Source organism: Platalea leucorodia (genome assembly GCF_965183815.1).
Source record: "Platalea leucorodia genome assembly, chromosome: Z".
Taxonomy (NCBI): domain Eukaryota; kingdom Metazoa; phylum Chordata; class Aves; order Pelecaniformes; family Threskiornithidae; genus Platalea; species Platalea leucorodia.
The window spans coordinates 11953888-11980400 of record NC_138858.1 but is presented as its reverse complement, the minus strand read 5'-3'; the positions used below and the strand labels follow the sequence as shown (position 1 = coordinate 11980400).

The 26513-nt window shown below is 54.5% G+C and overlaps 1 protein-coding gene across 3 annotated transcripts in view; it reads right to left on the bottom strand.

The window, feature by feature from the left end:
* Positions 1–6966: 6966 nt before the first annotated feature.
* Positions 6967–26513, bottom strand: part of LOC309602910 (AP-4 complex accessory subunit RUSC2-like) — a 52643-nt gene continuing 33096 nt past the window's right edge. The window contains exons 3-13 of one of the 3 annotated variants that reach the window (XM_082337066.1): positions 22611–24689; positions 19374–20162; positions 18645–18845; positions 17255–17398; positions 16093–16169; positions 13882–14056; positions 12829–12934; positions 11749–11795; positions 9264–10242; positions 8417–8593; positions 6967–8098 (exon numbers count right to left, since the gene is read on the bottom strand). In XM_082337066.1, coding sequence (XP_082193192.1) covers positions 7918–8098; positions 8417–8593; positions 9264–10242; positions 11749–11795; positions 12829–12934; positions 13882–14056; positions 16093–16169; positions 17255–17398; positions 18645–18845; positions 19374–20162; positions 22611–24582 — 4848 coding nt within the window. In that variant the 5' untranslated portion in view covers positions 24583–24689 and the 3' untranslated portion in view covers positions 6967–7917. The remainder of the gene's footprint in view (positions 8099–8416; positions 8594–9263; positions 10243–11748; positions 11796–12828; positions 12935–13881; positions 14057–16092; positions 16170–17254; positions 17399–18644; positions 18846–19373; positions 20163–22610; positions 24690–26513) is intronic. The other 2 variants (XM_082337067.1, XM_082337068.1) reach the window with 2 other exon arrangements.

The window sequence follows — 26513 nt, the reverse complement described above, 5'->3', positions numbered from 1 at the left end:
CACCCGTCTGACTGCAAGAGGTGCAAGCACAGAAAGGAAACAGCCACGCAGAGAAATCACATATGGTGCAAGAGGCTTCCTCATTGGAGAGGGAACCTCCGCCAGTGTCAGCACCGCTTTCATTCTTCTCTTCTGTGCACCAGGGCAGCTTCACGCCCCTTTTGCGATGTGGCTGTTCTCTGATCATTTGTCTCAGAACCACAGTTCTCAGGCTTTCTGGCAGGAGCAACCACTAGCCACAACAGCTGGATTGCCTCCTCTCCTGGCGCCGATCTCAGCAGTCCCAGAAGGACTTGTGAGCTGTGCTGGTTCGTGACAGGGGTTTTGTAGGGAGATGTAGCTTCCGTATTCACATGATAAAGTCAAGCAGAGTCAGGACAACCCTCACCTTGTTACTGCCTGATAAGGACTGTGATAACAAGGACTTCTGAAGTGCACTGATGATCTTAATTACTTGGCAGTGCATGCCATGGGTAGGAAAGCCATGGTTTTGGCAGAAGTGGCTGGGTGCTGAAGACTGGGCTGGGATGCTCGTGAGCAAGCTGATGAGAGCCCTGGGGACCTGGAGCCCAAGTGTTGTGTCGCCAACACATGCTGGGACTGGGAATGACCATAAAGGGGTGAGAAGGTGGCACAGGCACAGCAGTGGGCAGGGAAGGGGCTGCCGGTAAGTCTGTCTGTGCAGCTCAAGGCTGGTGGCACTGGCCACGACAGCAGACCCGACCATCAGAGGTGACCCAGGGCAGGAGTCGATGAATTTGTGCTCTCGCTTCCCCAGCTGCCCAGCAGCCTTTGCTGGATGTGCCTGGCCCGCGTCCCAGCTGAAACACATAGCTGGGAGAAAAACAAGCCCTGAAACCTTTTCTGAGGCTTTGCTGCAGGGCTGCAGACCCTTGTGATGGCCTTCCTCTTTATTGTACTCTTCAGCAAGGCTGGGTAGTCCCAAGCCTGGGGTCAGGCTCCGCTTTCTGCTGATGCAGAAATGTGCAAATCTGCTTGATTTGCACACCCTGCAACACCTTTATTCAGCAGCATCGAGCAGGCCAGTGTGGGTGGCCCTCTCCAAATACATTCTCCCCAGCTACCCCAAAAATCTGACCCTGAGCAAAATGTGGTAGAAGTCTTGTTTTATTTTTTTTCTGCAATGATGGTGCTTGAGTTTTGCAAAAGCAAACTCTATCAGTAGGAATAGGTTCCTCATTTGGATGATCTTTGGAAAATGAGTAGGGAAATTCCATAAATTAAAGAAGACTTAAAAAAAAAGACTTAAAAAAAAAGACTTAAAAAAAAAAATCACATCCACAGTCCCTCTGTGCACCACTCCCAGCACAAGGGCTGTCAGATCCTATACTAACAGCTTATGGCATCTCCAAAAGCCCTTCATTACCCCATCTGAAACCTCAAAAGCCATGGAGGAAGTATGGCCCAAGCAGCTGCCAGGAAGCCATCTCATTCTCTCGCTCTTTACACTTCCCCTTACTCCACATCGGAAAAATCCAGCCTTGAGCACAACCTGGGCTCTTGCACAGAGGACAGAGGGATGTTGCAAGCCAGCGCCACCTTCTGCAGCGGGTCCAGCAGCTATATGCTTCGGTCACGCACGGCAAACCTGAAGCAACAAAGACAGCTTTGGCTTGTTTGCAACAAGACAGGACACAAGTGTCCCTGGGCTTCTTGGTTTGGCAAGTCCCACTGCCTCCCCCATGTCACCCCGTTGCAGAGCACACCTGGCAGATGAGGCACAGCTGGGAGGATGGGCAGGGTGTATTTCAGCAGGGTGTAGGCAGGGAGCCACATCCTGCTGCGATGCCAGGGTCCAGGTGCGCTGACATGCACGTGTCCCATTTTGCCACAAAACTTTCAGTGCGCTGGCATTTGAGCCACGTTTCACAATGATCTTGCCACTCTGGGGGACGTCACTCCTCCGCTGCGAGGACATGCTCTCCTATTGACCCTACAGACTTTGTGGTGGATTTGAAGCACTTGAAGTGTTTGCAAAAAGGACTGCTGGCTGCTTCTACAGGCTGTTATTTGCTCTCTTTTTTGTTTGTCTTACCGAGCTTTTACATCTTACCTGCCTGATAGTATTTTTTGCCATCTGGACATGCGTTTGACTCTTTGAAGGAGCCTCTCTGTTTCGAATAACCTCTGGCCCTAGTGTTGGCCCTCCTAGTTTCTCTCTGCCTTTTGATACAAGGAACCCTGAAAGGCTGCATTAGATCTTTGCAAGCTTTCTGGACACTGTGTGACCATGTTTCTTCTTTTAGCTTGGTTTTATCCAAGTTTCCTCATTTCACACATTTCCCCTTTCTGAAGCTGAACAAAATGCCACTGGACTTTTCAATCTTTGATGAGTACACAGGGTCATGGAAACAAAGCATGTTGTGGCTGTCACTGGCGGACAGCCCTTTCCTGAGAATGTGCTCCGTCCAGTCCTGCACAGAGCTCAGTTCCCCATCTTCCTCCTTTCTAGTGCATGTGGAGGAGACACACACATGGACGTCTTGCTTGCCCCTGGCTGGTATTGCAAACCAGCCATCGGGATGCTTGAAGACCAATGGCAGTAGTACTACACCCTGCCTCTTCCCTTTGGTTGGGATCCATGTTCCCAAAGGTGTATCTGTGGTGCAAAGGGGTCTGTATCCCTTTTCTAAAGCGGGAACCCTATCGCTGGGGCCACGCCTTGGAGAAAGGGCTCCTGCCTGCTCCTGGCCTCCTGCCTGCAGCTGGAAGTTGGTGCCTGCACCCACACACGGTACTCCCCTGCACGATGCTCTCCAGGAGCAGCACCTGGCTTGCCAGTCCTCACCTAAATCTCCCCTGTGCACACAGCTGATGGTGTGCAGAGACTCGCTCTTGCCTGTGAGCATCACAGCAAGGGGAAACAGGGGCTCTGGGCCGTGAAAGGTGCTTGTGGGCAATCCTGCCACTAAGGTTCATTCAGAGGAAACCTTACGGGTTTCATTGTACAGATGGGGGCACTGAGGCAGAGACGGAGTCAGTGAAGGGGCCGAGGAAGGAAGTCTGCACGGCAGGTGCCGATTTCAGTGCTGAGTCCCAGGACAGTGCCGCAATCGCAGCGCTGTCCTTCCTCCGGCTGAAAGGGAACTGGGCTGCACCCCAGCATCTAGTCCTGCCTCAGCACTCTTGGGCTACTGTCATGAGCTGGGTCATGCCAACCAGGGACCTGGGAAGCAGCTCCTGTGACCATGGGCTGTGATAGCCCCTGTGCGAGGAATTGGTTTGTCCCGGGGCTGTGCTGCATCTGGGCTAGCCTGAAAGCTGGATGTTCAGCTGTTTCGAGCATGCACAAAGCTCTCAGGGGTGAATATGAGCTCATACATGGCTTGATGTCCCCAAAGCAGTGGTCGCAGAGGTGTCAGAGCCCCTTGCATGGCCATCCCCAGCCTGGCAGCCCCTGCCCTGTATGGCGTGGCTGCTGCACGGAGCCTTGCGGGATTTGGGGATGTGTCATTGCCTGATGGACGCTGGCAGGCTGAGCGCTGGATCTGGCTGCCAGGAGGGGCATGGGAAGGAAAGGCATTCCCTCCCCTCCCTCAATATGAGGGCCTTTCCTTCGGACACACACATGCCTGCTTGTGCCCCATGCTCCCTTGTGCAGACGTCTGCCCCTCTGCTGCCCTCAAGCACGGTGCTGCCTGCAGCCCTTGCAAGAGAATGGTCAATGCCAGCAGAGCATGAGCCCATTTCCCACCATGCTGACACTTCCCCACTTGCTCAGCTTTTAGTGCCTTGAAAAGCTGCCATGTTAATGCGATACTTTCTTTGTTGTCTGCCAGATGCCATGCAGTCATGGTGACGTTACAGTCACACTCCTCTGCCAGGCCTGATACTGGCTGGTACTGAGTCTGTTCCATGATACAACCGCTGCTTTCCTGTGAGTCTTGCTGACTGACATGGCTTGCAGGTCTGTCCTTAGAAACTATGACATCCCGGTTCAGCCATAGGGTTCACCCTCTGAAGACAGCTCTCTTGCTGTGGTTGCAGACCCCCAGGGCCTTGTGCTCACCCTGGGGCTGCCTATCCTGACTCTGTGTGCATCCCTATACCACCTCTCCCTGCCTGTCCCGCTCAAATGTGCATTCCCGTCTCAGCTCTCTCAGCCTGTCCCCAAAGCAGCGTGGCAGTTTGCTAGTGCTGAGGTGCTTTGTCCCTTCCCAGTCTCCCACAGCAGCCTCTGAGAGCTGCCACCGTTGCTTCAGCCCTGGCAGGCATGCAGGGGCCATGGCCACAGCCTTTGCCCTGAAGATGAGCCAGGTCCTGACGACCTGGGCAGAGAAGGTCCAAGGGGACCTGCCAGGACCCCCTAGCACTTGGCACCAGCAGGTCTCTGTCTCTCAGCTGGTGCATGTCCCTCAGGTTGTCATGCACATTTGGACTCCCACTGCTCCTCTTTGCTTCCTGCATGCTGGATGCTCTGCTTCCAGGGTTCATCCCCAGAGCCCAGTACTTTGCTAAGACCTACTCCGACATCCGCAAGGAGGGCAGGAGCAACTTCGCCGAGCAGAGGCTGAAAGCTGCCTGCAAGGAGCAGGAATGAAGGACACAGACACTGCTCCAGGACCCCACACAGGTGACGTGAGATGGGCAGGACTGAACGTGCATGTTGCTGCTGGTCCAGAGCTGCCCCTGGCCTCGCTCTGTGCCTCAGCACATTTGAGGTGGTCACTGGTGCTGGGAGTGGCACTGGTGGCACTGCTCTGCCCTGTGCCTGCAGAGGGCAGGGGGACATGGGACTGGCCCTGGCAGGCAGCCTGCCACCAGGAAGCTGGGAAGGGACTGGCTGGTGCAGTAACAAGGCCAGGGACCTGCACCATTTGCTAGTGAAGGGTTGCTGCATTTGGGTTCAGGGAAGCGGCCAGGAGGTGTCCTGCACACAGCATGAATGTCTTACCTGCTCCCATCTACTCTGCAGGTGCTTACAAGGCTGTGGGCCAGCGCCTGCCCCTCTCTCCATCGCCACCCACACCCCAGAGCACCCACATTTCTGATGCCATGTCCTGGCCAAATGGGCGCCAAGGGATGCTGAGCTCCCTGTGTCGGGGGCTGGCTGAGCTGCCACAGCAGCACCTGGCGGCTCCTCTCCCTGCTCAGCCTGCCCCCAGCAGTACTCACGACCCCATGTCCCCATCAGGATCCTGCAGCTGACCCTCCAGGACCAGGTCATCAGCAGGGCCACCCAGCCACAGCAGTAGCCACTGCACCACATGCATTGCTGGATGCCTTCCAGCCACACAGGCTTCACGGGCTTCGTGCCCCGTGCCCAGTTCCTGATCGGGACAGGCTATCTGATAACCACTAACCAGACCCTCCTTGAGTTTAGCCAGACGACCCCGAAGAAGACTTCAGCAGCTGCAAACCCTGTAGCAGCAACCCCAAATCCAGCCTCTGACACCCTAACCACCCTGCAATGCCTCCCCTGCATCCGAGGCTGTCCCGGGCGCGAGCACCCAGCGAGCCGCTCCGTGTCGGTGCCGGCAGCACAGGCAGCTGGAACTCCCCTCTCTCACCCCGGGGGCTGAGCACTCAGCACCCGTTTGGGCCAGCCTGGGCATGTGGGGAGAACAGCCTGTCTCATTGCAATTTGTAAACAGCCCTGACCGCCACCCCTCTGAGAGGTTAATTAAAGCAGCCCATGTGCAAGGCCTGGCTGCTCTGTGCCTCTCCAAGCCAGGACAAGGGCTTACACTGCTTCATTTCTGCATTTTTTTCAACTGTATTGACTCAGTCCACCACTGCAGAACATTTGTGCACATGGTTGCAACAAACTCCAGCGTGGTGTCCTTGCAGCAAAGGATGGAGCCTCAAGCAGAGCTTTTACTTTCTCCAGGGAGCTACCGAGGTGTAAAGGGAAGGGATGGGCTCCTGTGGCTCATTCCTGCTGGACTTGGATGTCCAATGCTTGTGCGAGTCTAAGTTTAAAATCCCTGGAGCCCTTCCTTGTGAGTGACCTGCAGCCACTGAGCCTCATGGGCAGGTCATCCCAGGCTCTGGGTCCCAGCCCCACAACCTGTCCTTCGCTGCCTCCTTCATGTGCTGCTCAGGACTTCCTCCCAGTGCCCGCAGGCTACAGATTCCAGTTTGGCTGCCCCTACAGACACCTTACTGACAACACCTGGCGTACCCTGGGGAAGCAGATGCCGGCCTGAAATGGTGTGACCTCTTCTCTGAAACCTGCTTGGTCCCATGCCAGAATGCACAAGGAATAAAGACAAGGAACATGGAACAACATTGCCTTCCTGAGACATACCATCATCTGATGATATGATGTAGCCTTCCCAGCCAGAACTGACAGGTCTGTTAGCTGGGGGCAACCTATCTCCTTCTGAAGGTCTGGCGTTGGTTGTGGTGGAAACAAGATGAAGCCTACAGTGCAGTGTCCCGGCACAGGTAACCCTCAGACCCTTCCCAACAGGCTGAAATCACAAGGCTGCATAGCAGGGATCTCAATCAGCACCTTTTTTATTAATATGCATCATAAATAAAGAAATAAATAAAGGCGAGACACCTCGTTCTAACGGGGAAATACAAATTAAATATGGTGCAATGTCCGCTAAGCGATGTACAAGCAGGAGGTAACCTTGCAAGACCAGGGCCCCTTGCCATGGGGAAGCCAGCCCAGGCACAATGCTGCAAGCAGTGTCAACCCGGCCAAGGCACCAAATACTGTCATGGCCTTTCATTAACACTGCTCCCCACCTGACAGGCAGGTGATGATCCCCACCACAGCGGGCGGCATGAACATGGCAAGGAATGGATTGACTGGCATTGCATCTACCAAGGACCCCAGGACTCCCAGCAGCCCCTTGTGCTCGTGCACAACACTTGTCCCCCCCACCCCACGGCACTGCTCAGCAAGACGAGAAACCCTATGCCAAGGGGAGCACCACCCCTCCCTCCCCAGCTCCCCGGCTCCCTCTGGGAGCACCCCCCGATCTACCTGCCAGGAGCACTGCCCCCAACTCCAAAGAGCATCCCCAGCCCAGTCAGGGACCCTGCCCTCATCCCCTCCCCTCCAACCCTTCTCCACTGAGCATCCCAGGGCTTCCCAGGCACTGGCTCCCTGCTCAGCATGGAGGGCATGGGGCCACCCCCCAAAGCACCCATCTCCACAGAGGGTGGCACTACCCATCCTGGACCTACATAACACTGAACATCCACGCGCCTTCCTCATGACCCCACGCACCCCTTTGCTCCACACACACACACGTACCCCATTCCCCCTCCTCTGGCTGTGGCCAGGCACAGCCCCAGCCCTGCAGCATGGCAGTGCCAGGCCACTTGGCCCAGTACAACCCACCAGGCACCACTGTAACACGTTAGAACAGGGCTGCTCCAGTGTGGGGGAACCTACCTTACAGCCCCCCATTAAGCTGCAATGCAACCCATCAGCCCAGCCTTGCAGAGACCTTGCCAACTCACGGTGCTCCCACCCCTGTGGCTGATGATGCCAGGGATGCTGAAGGCTGCAGACTGCACTGCCACTCCCGGGGAGGGGACGGCCAGCATCCTGCACCCTCCAGCGTGAAACTGAGCCGGACAGTGGGGCAGCGCTGCCCTGGCAGGGACTGCTTGGGTTCCTGCTATGTACGAGTCCATGGCCTACAGGTGCTGGAGATGGTGTGGGTGGAGGGGGCTCAGGCGGTCCCCGGTGTGGCTGCATGCACGGTGATGCCTGGCAATACGAGGTGCAGCTCGCAGAAGACCCCAGGGGCCGAGTTGGCCTTTGGCAGCTGCACAAGGAGGAGCAAGAAGGAACCACCTACAGTTACTGTATTCTGTAATGGCAAGAAAGGTAAGAAACTAGCAAGAAGCTGTGTCTGTTCCTCTGGCAGGGTGGGCTTCCCCAGAGCAGCCTCAGCAGCCCACGGTACTGTACTTGGCCTCCCCGCCACGTCAATAGTCCTCGTCCTCCGGGTGGGTGACGTACATGATGGGCACCAGTCCCTTCTCGGAGCCGAGGCTGCACTGCAGCCAGTCACCATCCACCTTGGAGATGACCTGCAGGATGTCCCCCTTGTTGAAGCTCAGCTGTCCTGCCTCGGTGGCAATGTGATGGCAAAGAGCTTTCACCTCACTGCAGGCAGAGGGAGGGGAGGAAGGGTTAGCTTATCACAGGACACTCGCCCCGCCCAGGGACCACCACGGGCACAGAGGAGCCAGGAAAACACCCCCTGCCTCCCAATCCAGCCAGGCTCCCAGCTGCCCCCCAGCTCCCCCTCACCTGCAGATTGCAGAGTTGCGGTGGATAGGTGCACAAGCTGCATCACTGCCCCAAACCATCCCCTGGTGCACGAGTACAAAGGGGACCAGGCGAACTGCAATAGGCAGAGCCATGCCAACCCCAACCCACCGCATCCCAGCACCTGCAAGACGGACACATGGTGCCACTCACCAGGGAGGGTGGGGAGACAGCCCCCAGGCCGTCCGTGCCGCGGGGGGCACCGCAGGTGGCTCTGGCTGGGGTGCCTCTGGGTGGTCAGGGGCTGCTTCTCGCCACATGCTTGCCCCAACTGTCTGGGCCACCAGCTGGAACACGGATTTGTCCAAGCTCAGCCAGCCGGAGGGCAACCTGCAAGAAGGAGACAGAAGCAGGTAGCGGTGGGGTAGCGTACCTGAGGGCAAGGAGCAGCAGCTCCATGGCAAGGTCATGTCTTAGAGGTCTGGCTCCATGCACAAAATGCACTGTGGTCCCCAGGCTGTCTCCTGGCGGGGAGGGCTCAGCATTCTCCAGACACACCATGGTCTCAACTGGGAAGGACATTTCCAGTGGTCATAAAAGCAGTAAGGGTACAGATGGAGAGGCAGTGAGGGGAGGTCTCAGCTACATGGGGCAACTTCATGCCTTCTCCTCACCTGTTGTGCGCAACAGGGATGGCTCCATGTTCGGTTCTCAATATGTGTTTTTGGGAGGGATGAGGTGATGATGGCGGCCATGCAGCAGAGGCCCTTCCCCTGGAGAGGGGACTTAGGAGCTGAAGCAGTGGTAGAGCTCAGGCAGAAGAGGAAAGCCCACGAGGTGGATTGAGCAAGGGTAGGAGCCAAGGGGAACAGCGGTGTGGGAGGAATTAAGGCAGGCTGGCAGGGCTGGGCAGGGGTGACAGACCTCTCTGTTCACACACTGCTTCTGGTGTACCACCGTGGTGTAGCCCAGCGATCAGCTATGGGCCTGACTTCCCCCAGCACTGCTGCAACCCCAGGTTAAACAGCCCTCCCCAGCCCCAAACCATCCCTCCCCTTACCTGTTAGGCTGCCTGGCCTCTTTTTGCACCTTCCTGGACCCAAACAAGTGTCCCCACTTGATGGGCTGACTGCCCTCTGATGCACTGGTGCTGCTTTCCTCTTGGGGGGCTGCTGCTGCTGCTCCCACTCTTTGCTGAGTCCCACTCTCCTTCTCCTTGCTGCGCTTCAGCTCTGTAAGCACTGAGTCTGGGGGGCTGCCCATCCAGAAGGCCCAGCTCCGTTCCTTCACCTCTTCGCTGACAGGTACCTGCTGGGGCTTTTCCAAGGGCTCTTCCATGGGTTCAGGACTTGGCTTGCTGGCAGCCTTGGGCCTCTCCTCCAAGGTGCCCTCAGCAATGGGGCAAGCCTCTGCACCCTCCACCACCCCTTCGCGGGGCGGTGGTGCCTTGCGGGTCTCCGCTGACCTGGGCAGAGTATTCAAAGCCGCCTTCTTCTTCTCATAGCGGATGAACTTCGAGCCTTCAGCTGAGCCCTCAATGTAAATCTGAGAGCTCTGCATGAGCTGGTACCACCAGCCTGCTTGCTTGTCCTTCTTCCCCTCCCATGTGCTCTCTCGCATCTTCCTCCGCTCTTCCTCCCTGTCAGCATCTCCACAGGAGGCTCCCACCCCCTTGACCCTCTCACTCGCAGCTTGCTGAGGGCTGTGGCCTGGTGAGATGTCACCATCTCTGGCACCCACTTTGCATGCTTCAGGGGCGGTGCTGCAGCCGTCGGGATCCTCACTGCTGCCCCGCGTCCGCATCAGCTGCAGGGTGGAGTGTGCGGAAAGCAGCAGGTCCTGCTTCACACGCAGCAGCTCCTTTTGCTGCTGCTGCTCTTTGCCCATCTGCATCAGGTGGTGCTCGAAAAGGAGGTCTAGGTTGAAGGGCAGCAGGGAGAGAGGCTGGAGCAGGAGCAGGAGTTCCTCGAAAAGAGGCTGGCACACGCTGTGAGACAGGCACAAGAAGCCCACTGGCTGGTAGTGTGCCAGGATGATATCTGTAAGGCAAGAGACATTAACTAGAGGAGAGGCCAAGCCACCAAGCCAAGCCACCAAGAAGCTGCTGAAGCTACGGGGAAGGGAGTTGGACACGAGTTTTTGTTCCCAGCTGTGGCTGCAGTGTGAGGCTCAGCACTGGGTCAGGGAGCACCAGATGCTCTGGACAAACTGGCCCAAGTCCTGCTTCCAGTCGCGCCTGCAGCCAGGACCTGCCTGTCAGACTGTCCACCAAGACCCCTGCCACAAAATACCATGGGAGTAGGGTGCGAATAAAGAGCATCACAGGGTTGGCACATGTTAAAATTCTCTTCCCCACCTCCTGGAGATGAACAAGGAGCTGCAGGTCTGGCCAGTACCAGTCCCCTGCAGAAAGAAGTGTTGGGGACAGCTGAATACAGTCTGTCCAGGGACCTGGCTGGGCTGAACTGTGGATCCTAACAGAGAATGGACCAGCATTTCTACCTGCAGCATTCATCCTTCACTTCATTTGGCCACATCTGCAGTACTCCCCACCAGCTTTGTTGTCAGGTCTCACTCCCAGGGAGAGAGTTGGGAACAGGATTTGTGGCCGTTTGGCCCCAGTGAGATGACAAACTTACACCACAGACAGGACTTGCACCTTATCTCCAAGCCCTTTGGCTAGCCTTCATCATCCTAACAGCCCTAGCTATTGCTCACACTTCCAGCTCTTAATGATGGCCTGAAAGAGATGGTTGTGTGCTCCAGAAAACCAGGATGCTTTCTCTTGCCACGCTGCTCAGTACAAAGGCAAGTCTACTCTCCTGTCTGCTCCAGAGAGAAGTGCTGATTGCACATGTAGACCTGGGAAATGTCTGCTGTCATCCCCCAAACCTGCCAGAAGATACTGGGCTGGACTTCTTGTAGTGCATGGGGCCCTGGGCTGGGCACAGGCTGCGCCAGCGGCACACTCAGGGGATCCAGCAGGTCAAGGGTGTCTGTCTCACTGTGCACTTAGCACTTCATCATGCTGCTTCTAAGCATCAGGCAGCTCGGCTGGGCTGCTGTCTTATGTGCATGCTCTGGAAACATTTCTGGTTGAAAAAAGAGATACATCTAGTAAAATCTGCTTTTTGTTTGTCAGGGGGTTTTCCTTTCCATTTCCTGTGCCTGAAGGGTTTCAGCTAAGTGTGCACATCTCCAGCCATACAAAGCTCTCAGGCACTGGGCAGGGAACACAGAAATTTGGGGAGGGTTAGATCTGGTCTCCTGCGAGTAGACTGAGGGATCTGCATTGGAGGTGATAGCTCTGGGTACTAGCTGCAGCTGGGAAGGACATGGCTGGCCAGGCTCAGGTGGAGGAAGCTGCACGGAGCTTTGAGTTCCACCTGGGACTTCCCTGGTACAGTGGGATTGTGTATAGTCTAGTCTTTCAGCTCAGAGCAGAGGGGAGCAGCCCAGGCTGAGAGACCAACAAGAGAAACGCACGCCCCCACCGTGCTCTACATTGTGCAGGATCTGGCAGCCCACAGCCCACAGGCTCTTACCTTCATGGTTGTAGAGGTGGTTGAACCAGAACTCCAAGGACCGGATACTGCAGGAAGGGAAAACAAGCAGGGAAAGAAAGAGTGAAAATTGATTCACCCCCTTCATACTTGCTGTTCTACAAAACGAAGTGTGGCTGGAAAAGGGCATTTACACAACATGAACCTGTGAACCTCAAGACCTAGTGAAAGGGCAGTGGCTCACTCCCATCAGTGTGCACTGACCACAGCCACCCAGCTTGTGACGGAGCCATCCAGTTTGCTTGACATGAGGCATTGTGCAACCATAACCCCTAACAACCGTATTTCCAGCAAGTTTCCTCACCGTTTAGCTATGTCCTTGGCAGAGCTTAGCTTTGCTGAGAAGGGCTCACGTGGGAGAGGCAAATCATCTACAAACACAAGACCATTGCTGCAGGCTTGTCCCAAAATATGCCGGTATCCTGTGCCAGCAGGGAAGAGCTGGACCACCCAGGATGGGGAGAGCAGGGCAGAGCTTGCTCCTACTTGTAGGAGTCCCCCAACATTTGAAGGTCTTGGGGACTCTCTTGCCACTGCCAGAGCTCTTGCTGACCAGTAAAGAGACATTGCTGCCTTCTTCTGTTTAACACCGAGTGTGGTGTGCACACTCCTTATCCAACCTGGAAGGGCCAGCCTTGAGTGCTGGACCAGGGAAATTTCTCCTTTAGAACCTCATGCACTGGGATTCACTGCAGCTCCAGGAAGCAGTGATTTAAGCAGGGCTTTCCAGGAGTAATTTATCCATATGTTATGTCTAACCCTGTATGAACCCTTACAGATAGACTCTTCCCACCTAATGTTTTGGGGCTAAAACAAGTTGACAATGTTCTTCAGTGGGCTGCAGCCACACCTTCTCAGTCCTGGACTGGTAGGGTAGGTTTTGATCCTTCTGGAGTGCCCTGAGGCTCACAGCTTCTTCCTTCCCTCACCTACCGCTGGGGAGAGGCTTCCCAGGTTTCTTAGAGTCTTTTCATTGGCAACTGTGCCTGCCTGCAGTCAAGGACCAGCACCTGCTGCCAGCCCTGGACAGTGACATGTGGCCAGCCCAGGGAGCCTGCTTACTTGAGGAGGCCAAAGATGAATGCGTTGAACCTCATGGTGTGGTTGGTGAGCTCCGTGTACTGGCTGATCTTGCCGTAGAGGCTGTGCAGCAACTTGGTAGAGGGGCCTATGGAGAGATGCAAAATGTTCAGATTAGTTGTGGTCAGCAAAGCCAAAACGGCACCACAGGAAGGAGCATCAAGGCAAAGACAGACATTGGCTGGGTGCCCATGCCTGTATGTGCATCGTCCCTCCACCAAACGCCGAGACGAGCTCACGCCATCACAGTTAGACTCCACAAGGCAGATGGGCTGTGGTCTGTCCCAGACTGCCACTCCAAAACTTAGGGAGAGTTTCAATACCACAAGGACCTGCCTCCCACACTTCAAGGCCAATCACAGCCCTTGGCTCTAAATCATCAGGTAAACAGAATATTGTTGTGGGTGGTTATAATTTGGGGTGTCTGCAATCCCAGAGATAACCCCAGAGCTGGAGATTTGCCACAAACAGGCTAGAAGGCTTCCCAGCCCTGGATGTCAGCTCTTCATGACGCAGAAATCAGCGTGGCCCTGCCATCTGTAACCTCAGAAAGGAGTTCTCCTGGATGGTAGCCACTGCCACAATCCAGGGTGCAGACTAGTACTAGCAGAGGGTGCAGGTGGTGTGGGCATGCTTGAGCCAAGTGAGCTGTGTGTGCAAATTTTCCTTCCAGCAGAGAGCACACCTCTGCCTTATAAAGTAGCTGTGTATGGCTAAAGACAAAGCTCTAGAAACACCCTGGAAACTTAGACAGGGGAAAAGGGCATTCTTTTTGGTTTTTTTTCTTTTTTTTTCATTGCAGGGCCTGTTATAGGAGAATTTGGAAATTTCAGGGGAAATGACAATAAATATTTGGGCAGAACAGAACAGTGGCTCTCCTGTCTTGCAAGAGGAGGTCAACATGCACCCTGTTCCGTGCAGGGAGATGGGTATTATTCTGCATCCCCATCCTTATAGTCAACCTTCCCCAAACACCTCCCAGCCGCAACACGGGAGCACCGCAGAGCGATGGGCATTGCTGCACACCCTCCATACCTAGCTGGGTGGATGCCTCCACCACACTCCAGGGGATGTTCCTCCTCTGGCCAATGATCATGTCCAGGACGTAAGCCTTGAGCCCGTCACTCAGAATATCCCGGACAGCAGGGCACAGGTATTTCAGGATGAGATGCCCCACGTTGGGGCTCACGGAGCTGTTCCCAAGTTTGGCCTAAGGGAGAACAGGCAACAGGGAGAGAGGGTTGGTAACTGCTCTACAAGGTACAGATGCATGTGAACAGTCCAGCCTCACTTGCCTACTAAACACCCAGCAGACAATATCCAGGCTATGATGATGCTCAGCAGCTCCCTGAAAAGGCAGGCTCTTCTGCTTCACCCCTGCTGCCTCATACACCAGTTCTGGGTTGCTCCCTGCAGGGCCTGCCCCAGGCTGGGATCAGGCAACAGCTTGGGAAGAGAATATGCCAGCCTGGGAAGGGGATATCCCAGTTAGAATGGATGCCTGGTTCTCCCTACAGGTATAACAAGGCTGTCCTGCTGGAGGAAGAAAAGAGAAGGGGATTTTTCTGCTGCTGTAGATTTTGTTGTTGCTATTTTTGAAGCAGGAACCAGCAAGCCACATATAGGAACTAACAGCACCGAGGGGTTAAGGAATACTTAACTCAGTGACATGCCGAGCTATAATTCCTAGGGATTACTATAAATAAACAGTGTGAGGGCAAAATGGATGGACAGAGCTCAGGTTGAGGTGAGGGAGCACGTAAGAGCCCAGCATGAGCAAAGCGGGGACATATTCTGCTGCATATAGTTCTTGAGCTGCTGACCCCCCAAAGGGGTCAGCCCCAGGCCTTGCATGTCATGTTGGTGGTCCCAGGCAGTTGTGTTCAGGGCACAGATTTTACCAGCTGAGCGGGAATTATACTGGCCAGTTGGCACGGGTCCACAAAGGCCCTGAACCGAGACTGAACTTCTGGGTCAGGAATAATCCCACCAGATCCATGGAGCGTGGGAGCATCAGGGATGGGTGCTGCCTTTTCACAGGTGAATGCTCAGCCCGTGGCATGCTGATGTATAATGAAACCCCGGGTCAAAACCACAGCACTGTCTGGCGAGTAAAGTAATGGGGGAATGATGCTATTATTCCCCAAACCAACACTGCAAGAATAAGAAAACCACAGTGAAGCCTTTAAAAGCTGTGGGAATCCCAGTATCTCCAGTTACACTGCACAGCATTCTCTGCATCAGCAACAATTGTAATTAGTGGCAAATTACTCTGGGCTCTGAGATAAGGTTGAATGGGCTTGGAATCTGTCCCACTCAGGTTTCTTCTTGGGGATGGCACTCCAGGGCAGTTGTCATGTCCAAATAGTGTCACATTGCTGCCCCAGACTCCCCTGACTGAAGCAGAGCATTCAGCTTTGAGAGGAGGCACCGCAAACACGCTGAGTGTCACAGGACTGCAAACACTGGCTGGTACAAACAGAAGCGAGCTTGCTCTGCTTCTCTGTTATTCCAGAAATGGCAGATGAGGGGAGCACAGGCCAAGGACAGCCAGCCCCGTAGGCAACCTAGATGCACTCTGAAGCTAGTGGGTTGGTGGCAAGGGCTACAGGGGAAGCCCACCTGGCCCAGATGGGCAATGACTGATGCACTTTTTTATCATTATGGAGCCCTGTGACACATCGAGGGACGGGGGACACTGCGCTGTGTCCTGACACCAGGGCCAGAACAGAATCACGGGATATGTGGAGGACAGAGACACAACTCTCCCCTGAATGAGGAAAAAGAGCTGGTGTACTGCATCAGACCAGAAGTCCAGCTGGCCTGGTATTCCCTGTTATGAAGAGCCATGAGTAAGTACCTAAGAAAGAGTCAAACCAGAGCAGACTGGTTTGCCCTTAATACTCTCACAGCCTGCAACTACTTTCAACTCATAGGCTACCTAAGCTGGACATTATTCCTGTGTTTAGTAGACCTCAATGAATTTCCCTTCCCTGTGTTTTTCTGATCTTCCCTTAAATCCACATACTCTTTCACCACCCCCAGTATCACGCAGCAAGAATTGTCACAGATTTACTATCATCTGCCACAAGGCGTACCATCGCCTTTGTTTGGTTTGTTCTTGGTACTACTACCTTCATTGGATGCCCTGTATTTTTTGACTGGAAGAGAACGGAGAGGCAATCTTTCTCCATCCTCTCCCTGTCACGCATGATGTTGAGAAGCCATACTGAAAGCAAGACGTACCTTCACCCCTGGATCCCTGCTGGTTCCAAAGTGAGCCACGATCAGGTCAACAGCAGTGTTGATTGCCTTCACCAGACCTAAAGGGAAAGAATGCATCAGAGAGCTGCCTGAGGGCCTTCTAGGACAGCCCCTGACCAAACACTTCATGAAGAAGCCCATGTCAGTGCATGTGCCCTCTCTCTGACAAAAACATGCGGAATCCTCCCTAACTTCTCATCAAATCTGTCCCTGCTGGTTCCAACACTCATGTATCAGCCTGACAGCAGGACAACCTTTAGAAGTGGCTGAAGCATAAGACACCCTGCCAATGTTCCCAAGGGACACTAGGAACGTACCTCCACGCACCATCCCTGGGGGAGCAGAGATAGGGTCTGAGGCAAGGAGTGTTTTGCTGCTTTGGTCCTACAGGCTGGCAGGGCAGAAGCCATGCATTTGGCAAGCTATGTAATGACTTTCAGTAACAAGCTAGTGGTGGGCAATCTGACATCTGCATCAGTATGATGCAAGAAGAGAAGTGGCACAGAGGGGAAGGCTGTCATCTGGTAATCACCAACACATAGCTGGCAAAGCTATGGGAACATTTCTGCATGTCCCTTGCCTCTGGCATGACACCGAGGCAGCTGTCAACAACGCAGTCCCCAAGCCTGCCTCTAGCATGGATCTCATCACAGCCATACCTTGTCCTGCTTTGGAATCCTTTCTCCCACGCTTTTACATAAACACTTTACCATCTAGGACCCAACAGACCTTTTACCTAAATTACAAAATCTCAGGCTAGCACATCTGCAACAACGCATGGATTCACAGGCCTGCCCTTGTATACTGAGACAGGGGTGGCAGCATGTCCTGCCTTAGGATCATACTCTTGTGCCTGCCTCCTCTCTCTGCCCTTTCTTATGGACTTAAGATCCTTTCTAATCATACTTCCTGGGACAAGCAGCTCAAACATACTCTGGGGCACATTGCATTGTGCAGAGAGCACAAGAACCTGCCAGGGAAACAGCCATCACTCCAGGGGGACATGTAGTTATGATGCTACCATAGAGAAGGGCAGGGAAAGAAACCATTATGTCTACAGAGATGACATGAGACAGAGAAAAGCACTGTTTGCCTTATGCTGCGCTATGCCACACTCTCATCCACGAGACATGCACGGACTCACCCTTCTTCTGCAGCAAGTCGATGGAGATGGACTCTGTGTTGCCATCTGGGGAGAGGCAGAACTCAGCGGGGGGTTTCTCTGCTAGTGAGAAGTAGTCAGGGAAGAAGTCAGTGTAGGTAAGCTGGAGTTGCCTCATAGACTGTCCTGCAGGGCCAAGACAGGGGAAGAAGGATCAGCCCCAAGCCCTTATACCAAAGCCTCTCCCATGTTGTTGCATTCCCAGATGCAACCTGCACCAGCAGAAGTCTTCACGCCAGCCTGTCCACGACTGGGACAGCAAGGCTACAGGCTTGTTACTCTCCCAGCAATGGTTTGCAACGTCAGCCTGTACAGTTCAACCCCACGGTCCACCCAACATGTAGCTCCAGCTTGTCTGGGGGACCATGGGCACTGGAAGATGCTGTGGGAGGTTCACTCTCATGAGCTGGTGCTAAGGGCTCACTGCACCACTCTCAGGGCTGCTGTGCGGATAGTCCCAGCAAGCGGGGTCAAAAGTAGAGAACAGAGAGAATTCCTACTTGTCACACACATGCATGCACAGGCAACAAACTACATGTCTTCTGCCTGTCCCCATTTGTCTATTTTTCAAGGGGTGACTTCTGCAGGAGCTCTCTTGTGCTTGAGTTCCATCTGGTTGATTCCCCAGCTCTGTTACACTAGGCATCTTCCCATGAAGGAGGGATGGAGAAGCTGTTTGGGTTGGCAGAGTGAGGTGCAGAGCTCTGGGGAATTCCCTCCATGACTTGGGGCTGGCCTCAAGAATGCTCTCCCTCCCACAGACAGACCCCTCTGCTCCTCCCAGAGGGCTCTCAAAGGTTCAGCCAAAAGCAGCCTGCCCCTCTCAGCCCTTTCTACACAGGGTTTTGGAGGATGGGGAAGACCTTAAGGGCAGAGCATGGAGAAGACAGTGCCCCACAGAGCCCCACAGTGTTGCCAGCTGCACCATGAGAGCTACAGCCCAGCACCTAGCATGCTGCCAGGGCCGGGGCAGATGGGCAGACACCGTGGAGCACAGACAAAAGATCTTCAAGGACTACAACTCCTGAACGAGACATGAACTACAAGCTGGACACAGTCCAGGAGCACTTGCTGAGGCCTGAACAGGCTCTTGGGTCATCCACTTTCCTCTTCAATCCAGCCCAGAGCCAGACCTGACTGCTCTCAGCTTGCGCAGAAGAAGGGAGGCTCCACAGAGATTGCACCCATCAGTGAGGCAATTTTCACCTTCCTCTTGTACTCCTCAGCCCCACTGTGAGCAGATGCATCATCCCTCCTTCTCAGAGCAGGCAGAGCAGTGATGAGCCCAGGCTGAACCCGAGCCCCAAAGGACATTGAACCTGAGCCCCAAGGTCACCTCCCAAGATCCCCCTAGCAGAAAGGTGGTGCGCACCGTTCAGTTTGCAGTGGAAATGGCTGGTGTTGAGAGTGCCAGGGAGCTCAAAGATGGGGTTCCCCCGGTTCAGCCGAGGCTCTTGCTGCCTCCTGTCTAGGCTGCCTGCTAAGCTGGGCAGCCCCGAAACACGGTCCAGACCCAGGGGGTTCCTCCGCCTGTACTCCCGCCACTTCAGCGCTTGCGGGGAGAGGTGGTTCGCTAGGATGCCGCAGGCAGTGAGCACCAGACCAGAGGACACGAGCAGATGGGAGGACGTGGAGGGGAAGCAGAGAGAGAGAATATGAGAAAGAGGAAGGACAGAGAAAGAGAGACAGCACATTAGTTAAAAGTCCAGCAGCGTTTCAGGATGTTAGCACACATACGTGGAGGGAGGCAGAGGCCACAGCCTGGCAGAGCAGGGCAGGAGCCTGGGTGGCCTCGTGGCTGCGGGCATAGGCAGAGCAGGGTTGGGGTGCAAGTGTCTGGCATGGGGTGTTGTAAGATCAGCAGCCCCACGCTGCCCTCTCCGCAGACACAGTGAAGGAGTTGGGACTGGAGGGACATGCTTTTAGTGTGGGACTTACTTTTGCAGGCAGAGTGATGATAGGGGCTGCTGGGTGCTGCAGCACCCAGACCCAATTTTGCTGCAGGCTGTGGCTATGAGAAGGTGGTACTATAGGGAGCAGCCACAGCCACAGGGAGCTGGAGATGCTCCAGACTAGCACGTCCTGGCGGATGGGTACCTACCATTGAGGGGCCGTATTCCCATGCTGCTCAGGGGACCAGAGCTGCTGGTCTCACTGCCGCTTCTCCAATGGGGATCTGCGTGGCCTCCCACTCTGCTCATGGGCATACTGCTCACGGAGAGGGGAGGAAGGGACCCACTGTGGAGTCGGTACTCGGAGAGTGGTGGGCTTGGCTCCAGTGGTGCCTCCTTCTTGGGAACCGGCTTGGGGTTCTCCTTTTGCCTCAGGGCATCAGCTTTGGTGGCTTGGGAGGGCTGTATGGCACTGACAGCAGGGGAAGACCTTGTGGAAAGCAGGCTGGCAGAGATGGGGCAGGACCTGCTCCTGGGGGGCTGGCTCTCTCCAGCCCTCTCCGTTGTGGGTGAGGAAGAGGAGTCCACGCTTTGAAAGAAAGGCACGTTGCATCGCACAGGAGAGTAACTCCCCAGGGGGGACGGCCGGGTTGTCTCAGGGACAGGCTTCTTAATGCAGCCATCATTGCGGGAGGCAGCTCCGTCCACTGAGCGTTGGGTCAGGAGCGCGCTGCGGGCTTGGCTCCCCGCAGCCGCGGACTGCTCTGCCGAGGTGGCCGAGGCTGAGGACTGGGCATTGGAGGAGATCTGCTGGCTGGCAGGCCGGTTGCTGGACAGATTGTAGAGTTGGGAAAGGCTGGAGGCAAAATGGCTGTGCAGAGCACGGGCCTTGGGTGGCTTGCTGAAATGGTGCTGGAAAACAAAGGGCTGGATGGGCAGAGTCGTGGGACGCTGGTCCTTGCTGTAGCGTACCACAGGCTTGCTGTCTGTGCCACCACCTTCGGGGAGAGAAAGGGAGACAGAGTGTGAGGATGGGCAGACGGACAGTCATCATCAGCCCAGCAGATCGCAGGCAAAAGGGAATGGGCTCTCAGCTGCGGAAGGAAGAGGATGAGCCAGAGGCCAGTGACACACACAGAGTGGTACAAGTCTGAACCAGTTACACACATCATGAGCTGGCAAAAGTGGCATGTGGCCCCAAATGCAGAGTTTCCAGCTGTTGACAGCTGTCTGGATGCGTAGGGCACTGCGCTGGGGGCTTCTCTCTCCTGGTAGGGTCACCAGCTTCCCATCTCTTCCTCATCCCTTGCACCCAGGACAGCACAAGTCATGGCCCAAGCGCCTGCCCTTGACCTGCCTCCACTCAGGCAGTACCACAAAGACACGGCCCAATGCACTGTGGTACAGCAAGATTTCTTATCCCGAAAGACTGTCCCTTCCCACGTGTGCTGAGAACTCACCCTGCCGAGCACAAGCGGTACAGGCAATAGCACCGCAGCTCTGCACCTCACATCACACTCAGTGCTGTTGGAAAGGCTGCTTGCTTCCCCTTCTCCCTCCCTCCTCTTTCTCCTGTAAGTGTTTCCCCTCTGAGCACACAGCTTCCTTCCTCCTCCTGCCCATATCAGATCCAAGCAGGACATTTCCAACCAAATCAGCACCACAGTAGAATTAGGAGGGCTTCCAAACCTGGAAAAGGCAGGCCTGCCCTACTAAATGGCTGGCAGGGATGTCCTAAGGGAGTGTGCTGGGCTGATCTCCTATGTGTGCCTGCAGCTCCTGGTGGGGCCACAATATCCCGAGGAACACAGCTGAAGCGTGACACACCGTGCACACAGTGCACAATGCACACAGCACTGGTGCACACATGGGGCTGACTGGGGTGCCTGATCACCAGCCATGCCGCATCCCAGCGCAGCGGGGCACCTTCTGCCTTGTCTCCTCCTGACTCCTGCAGCCCACAGCAAATCCTGGGACAAAGGACCCATCCCAAGCACAGCCCTGGTGTTACCTCCTGCCTGTGGGGTGTTCCAGGCCTCTCTCCCTATAGCTAGCCTTTAGCAGGGCTTGCTTCCCCTCTAGTCCCTTCTCAGACCCTCTAGGCTTGCATGCTGCTCTCAGCTGGTGGGAGGCAGCTCTGCCTCTATCTCCAGCCACAGGCAGGAGCCTTCTGCACGGCGCTAATGCCTGCCTTTCTGTCACAGTGCCGAGGAAAGGACCACAGCAGGGGGTGCAGGAACTGCTGGGATATATTGTCCTGAGAGCTCCTGTCTGGCCCCTCCTCCCCAAGCACCTCTTGCTCCTTCCAAGCACGGCCTCTGCAATCCAAGAGGGCTACTCCTACGCTGCCTGCTCCCAGTAGAGACCTGCCTTCCCTGCCATCCCGCATTGAGTGCACGTTCGAGGCTCAATAAACAAACAGGACAATGCACAAAGAACTCTTGCTCCAAAGCACAAAACCTCTCCCACCCCTGCCACAGCAATGAGTGACGTTCTTCCTATCTCCTGCCAGACATCTTCAAGGGCATCACATGCAGACAGTCTGGTCCTTGGCATGTTAGGGGCTATCTACCACAGCAGTCTGGTCAGAGCCCCATTTTAGACATGCTCTTATCTGTGCAGCAGGTACAAGAACTGTCTAAGGCAGAGGTAGAGGTCTCCTGCCATGCTGGAGAAATGGCCATACCTCTGATGGGACTGTCACACAGCTTCCTCACCAGGACATGTAAAGGCAATATCAAGGCGGAAAGCAACTTGTGTATTACAGGCTTTCCTGCAGAGGGAGCTGGGACAACTATCTTCCAGAGGAACCTTTGCTGCATTCCAATGCACTGTGGAGGATATGGCCAGGATATTCCAGCACAGATGTGCAGCTCCTCTAATCTCTGCAGAACTTGTGCTGTAAGTCCCGGCAGAGGCTGTGTGAGCTCCCTGACCCTGCCCTGATAGCAGACTGCTGGCTATGCCTCCTCCCTCTCCACCTCTGTAGCTCCCATGTAGCCCCAAAGAAAAAAGGCTAAAAACTCCTCAATGGTTCCCTTCCCTTTGTCTACTGGGAATATGACTCTGCTGAGCATCCTCAAATCTCTGTCTTAGGAGATAAAGGCAAGTGATTCTCATGGACTGGGGGAGTACAACGCTCTGGAAGGGAGACAATCCTCCAAGCTGCACAGACCCTAAGTGCTAATGCCATTTCCTCCCTTACATGATATGAGAGGTTTGCACAAAACCTCAAGAGGCTTTAGAAATACAAGGACAACACACTTGCACTGATCTGGGTCTGAAATAAGCCCAGCAGGGCTTTGTCCCAGGGAGCGGTAGACCAGGAAACAAACTGGACAGGCACTGGTCTCCCATCGCCATGCCAGTTCCTCTGCTGCTCCCCTCATGTCCCGAAGAGCAGCCTTTCCTTTTACTTCTCCATTCTGCCTAGTTTGGCTCCTTACCATCTGCTCGGGCTCTAGCATCTCTTTGTCCGTGGCCACTGGCAGAGCCACCTGAGAAGCTGGCATCTGCCTCCATCAGCAGGGAGAGAGAGGCTTGCTCACCTGCCCCGTGCCCACTGGGGACCTTCTCACTGGAGACGGAGTCTTTGGTGGAACATAAAGCCTGGCTGTCCCCAAAAGTGTGATTTAAACAGAAGCCCTCACAGCTCCGGTTCAGGCCATGGACAAACGGCATGGGTGGAAGACTCTGGCTGCGGCGAGCTCTTTCTTCAAGGAAGGTTGGGCAATCCCGCTGTGTCTCCGGGATAGGGGAGAACTCCAAGGAGGAATCACCACTGGACCGGAGTGGTGGGGAAGTGCCGTTCTTTTTCCTGCCTTTCGCCAGTTCAGCAAAAGATGTCACTCGCTTCGGGGGGGAACTCTGAATGGGTATTGCCGGACTCTCACTCAGCTTGACCGGACAGCTCACCATACGCTCCAAGGAGCCCAGCCTGCTGCTGGGACTCCTGTCCAGGTTCTGATCATAGCTCCTGGAGCGCTGCCGGCTTGTGTTGAGGTTAGGTGGTGACACATTCACATAGACCTGACCCTCAATCATGTTCTGGGTGGCTTCTCCCTTTGCCTCCTCTTCACTGCACTCCGCATTGCTTTCTTCTTGTCTCAGGTCAGGCCTTCTGAACAGATAGTATTCAGTGGGCTGGGCTGGGCTACCTTTGGTATGGTCTTCCGAGCAGCTAGTTATGGAAGAACCTGCTGGACTAGGGGATGACTGGGAAGACAAGTCACACGTGACTAACTTATAATAATTCTGAGTAGCCACAACGAGCCGTGCTTGGCTCTGGAAGCAGGCAGTGAGGTCTGAGCTCTCCGAAGTGCAAGGCTCACAGTGGAGGTGGTAGGAGTTGCAGTTGGCATCAAGGACAGGTGAGGAGGAGTGTTGACACCCACACACCTTCCCTGAACCCTCTGGGTGATGCGACTCACAAGACATCTTAGATTCTGTGGGTGATGAATGCAAATCCAGGTAAAAAGCTCCTGTGTCTGAGTGGCTGCAGAAGGAAGAGTCACAGGACAGGTTGGCTGAATTCAGGTTAGATCGAGAATGGCCATTCATTTTGTTGTAGAGAGCGCTGAAGTTCACCAGCACACCATCGGAGCTGTTGCAGGAAGAGTCACTGATGTAGCCCATCTGTTGGTCAGTCACTTCAGACTGACTTGAGGAACTGTAGCAGCGACAGTGCTGGAGCTCTGAGCTGGAACAGTTGCAGGTCCGGCTGTGCAGGGCATCCTGATTCCTCAGCGATTCAACCGTGTTCTGGTTCCACTCCTGGTCACCACCGTCGAAGGAGAAGCTGGAGGAGCTGCCGCGATGGCAGCTGCATTCATCCAGCTCCATGTGCTCTGAGGTCTGGTGGCACCGGTTCGCGTTGTTCCTCTTCTGGATGTCATCACTGCTGATTTTGTCCTCTTGTCCGTCTACCACACCGGACCGGCTGGCCATGTTCCAGGATTTCACAATGTGGTTGGAGTCGTGGAGGTGGAACGGGGGCAAGGCCAGCTCGTGCAGATGAAAGGGAGGTTTGCCAGACACAAGTGAGTTGTGAAGGTGGAAAGATTTTTGACCCAAGTCATCCCCAAAGACGCTGAGGTCTTCACCCTCACTCAGCAGGAAAGGGTTGTGTCGCTTACTGACGCTAGGGACAATCAAATCCCTTGCTTTGCCTTCTTTGTTGTCTGAGGCCTCTGCTGAGGTTTCAGAGGTCTGGAGAAAGCTGCTGTACACCAAGGAGTCTGTCTGTGAAAGGTCTCTGTCTGGAAGGGCAGAGGTCCGTGTGATGCTGAGCTCTGGCTGGCAGAAGGGGTTGGTCCTTTTGCTCACGGAGCAGCACTGTCTATCAGGGACCTGGCAATGCACCAGGGGAATGTGATGGACAATCAGCGTCTCACCAGTCAGTTTGGGTGGACTATCCATGGTGAGGAATGCTCTTCAGGACATCAGTTAAGCTGGTGCTGCCCATGGACAGGTAGGGCTGCACATGAGAGGCAGGGAGGACACTTCTCATGGGGGAATTCAGATACCTAGAGAGAGACAAAAACACAAAAGAAGTCACCTCTCAGGAAAGGCAGTGACTATTTAAAGCACCCTTGGTTTGACTGAAGACTTCATGTGCTGACAAGGACCAAACAGACTGGTCCTTGTCAGCACAAGTGCCGAAGCACAAGGTCCTGAGCAGTCCTTCTTCAGGGAAAGCATCACAATGTAAGACAAACATGTCCCCCTCCCTGCGGGCTCCTGAGACAACACTTGTGCTTCCAACTGACCCCTCTCAAACTTATCTGAAGTCAGCTAGTGATTTCACTCAAGTAGCCAAAGGGCTGCGCAGGCTTTGGGCCAAATGAAGACCTCACTGTGAATGGTACTGTGCGCTCACAGAAAGACATGCGGACAGCACAGGGTCTGAAATGAAGTGCTGCACTCTGATGAGAGCAATCCATCTTCTCGCACTGGATTCAATACCTTTGCCTGACTTTAGGTACCTTGAACTTTCCTGTAAGAACCAAACACTGAACAGCACTGCCAGACCTTGCAATGTTAGAAAGACGCAAGCCCAGGGTGAGACTGGAAAGCAGGAACAGACTGCAACAGGAAAGCACCAACAACCGTTCTTCTCCAAAATCCAGGAAGCCCCATGAGGTCCTGAGCTCTTTTAATGGTGCCAGGGGAGCATGCCAAAGTATGCAGCTACTTATGCACGCAAGGGCCTCTCATGTGAAAAGGAGAAGATGACTTCAGTGAGGCCATGGGGAGCCACTGATGATGGTTAAATAGGTCCCATACAGTACATTGCATTCTGCTGACCTTTTGCTGATGGTTAAGCCTGACCTCAAACTGATTCCTCCTGTGGTCCGGGGTGCCTGGTTCACAGTTCTCTAACACTCTGTCACATTATCTGTGGCACTTCTCTGCTTATCTTATTACCTGCTGCACTTCACAACAGTACGACTGCCACAGCCCACAGTCCTAGGAGCCGTACAGGCAGGGCACAAAGAGCCCCACTCCCTCAGTGTTCAGTAAACAGCAGGTTGTCATAAGTCCAGAGGAAGATGTTCACCAGCATTTGATATGGAAGAGCAGAGAACATATTCATTCCTCCTTCCCCATCTAACCCAGAGGTCCAACCTGCAGTCGCCTCCAGGACAGTCTGGAGGGGTTTTCCCTCTTGCCTTCCCTTCAAACAGCAGAGAAGCCAGCGCAGAGATGTGCATGGGAAGGCAGCTAAGGCAGCAAGGAGAAGGAGAAACCACAAAAGATAACAGTGATCCAGGATGATCCTGAGGGATTAAAAATGATCTAGTGCTCTCATAGATCCATCACTTATTCTGAAAACCCTGGCCCAAACACCCTTAGTCAGCAATCCACATCCTATGTCTCATCCAGGCATCCTCAGTGCTCACAGCACCCTCACACCACATACTGTGATCCTGCTCCGGACTCCAGGACCCTGGGTCTGCTGCCACCACTGACCTTCACACTCCAGAAAGTGGCATTCACAATATCTGTCTTTGCCTACCTTACCCTAGCATTTGTGACTATGGGATGATAACAGATTTGGAGCAGAGCTGCAAAGGCACATGGGAGCCCAGGAGGGAAATCGAGAAATGTGGGATAAGTGAAGTTAGAACAACAGTGTAAGCAATGAGACAGCTCCACAGAAAGATCGGGAACTTCAGTTCTTTCAGCTTCGTGGCGTAACAATAGCAATTAAAAGATACTAAAAAAAAATGATCAAAAGAAGTACTTTCCTCCCACGCATAGTAGTGCTTCTCACAGACACAGGATGATGCTGGCAGGAAAAAAATACAAAGATGGAAATGGACCTAGTGTTTACAGTAAACACCCAA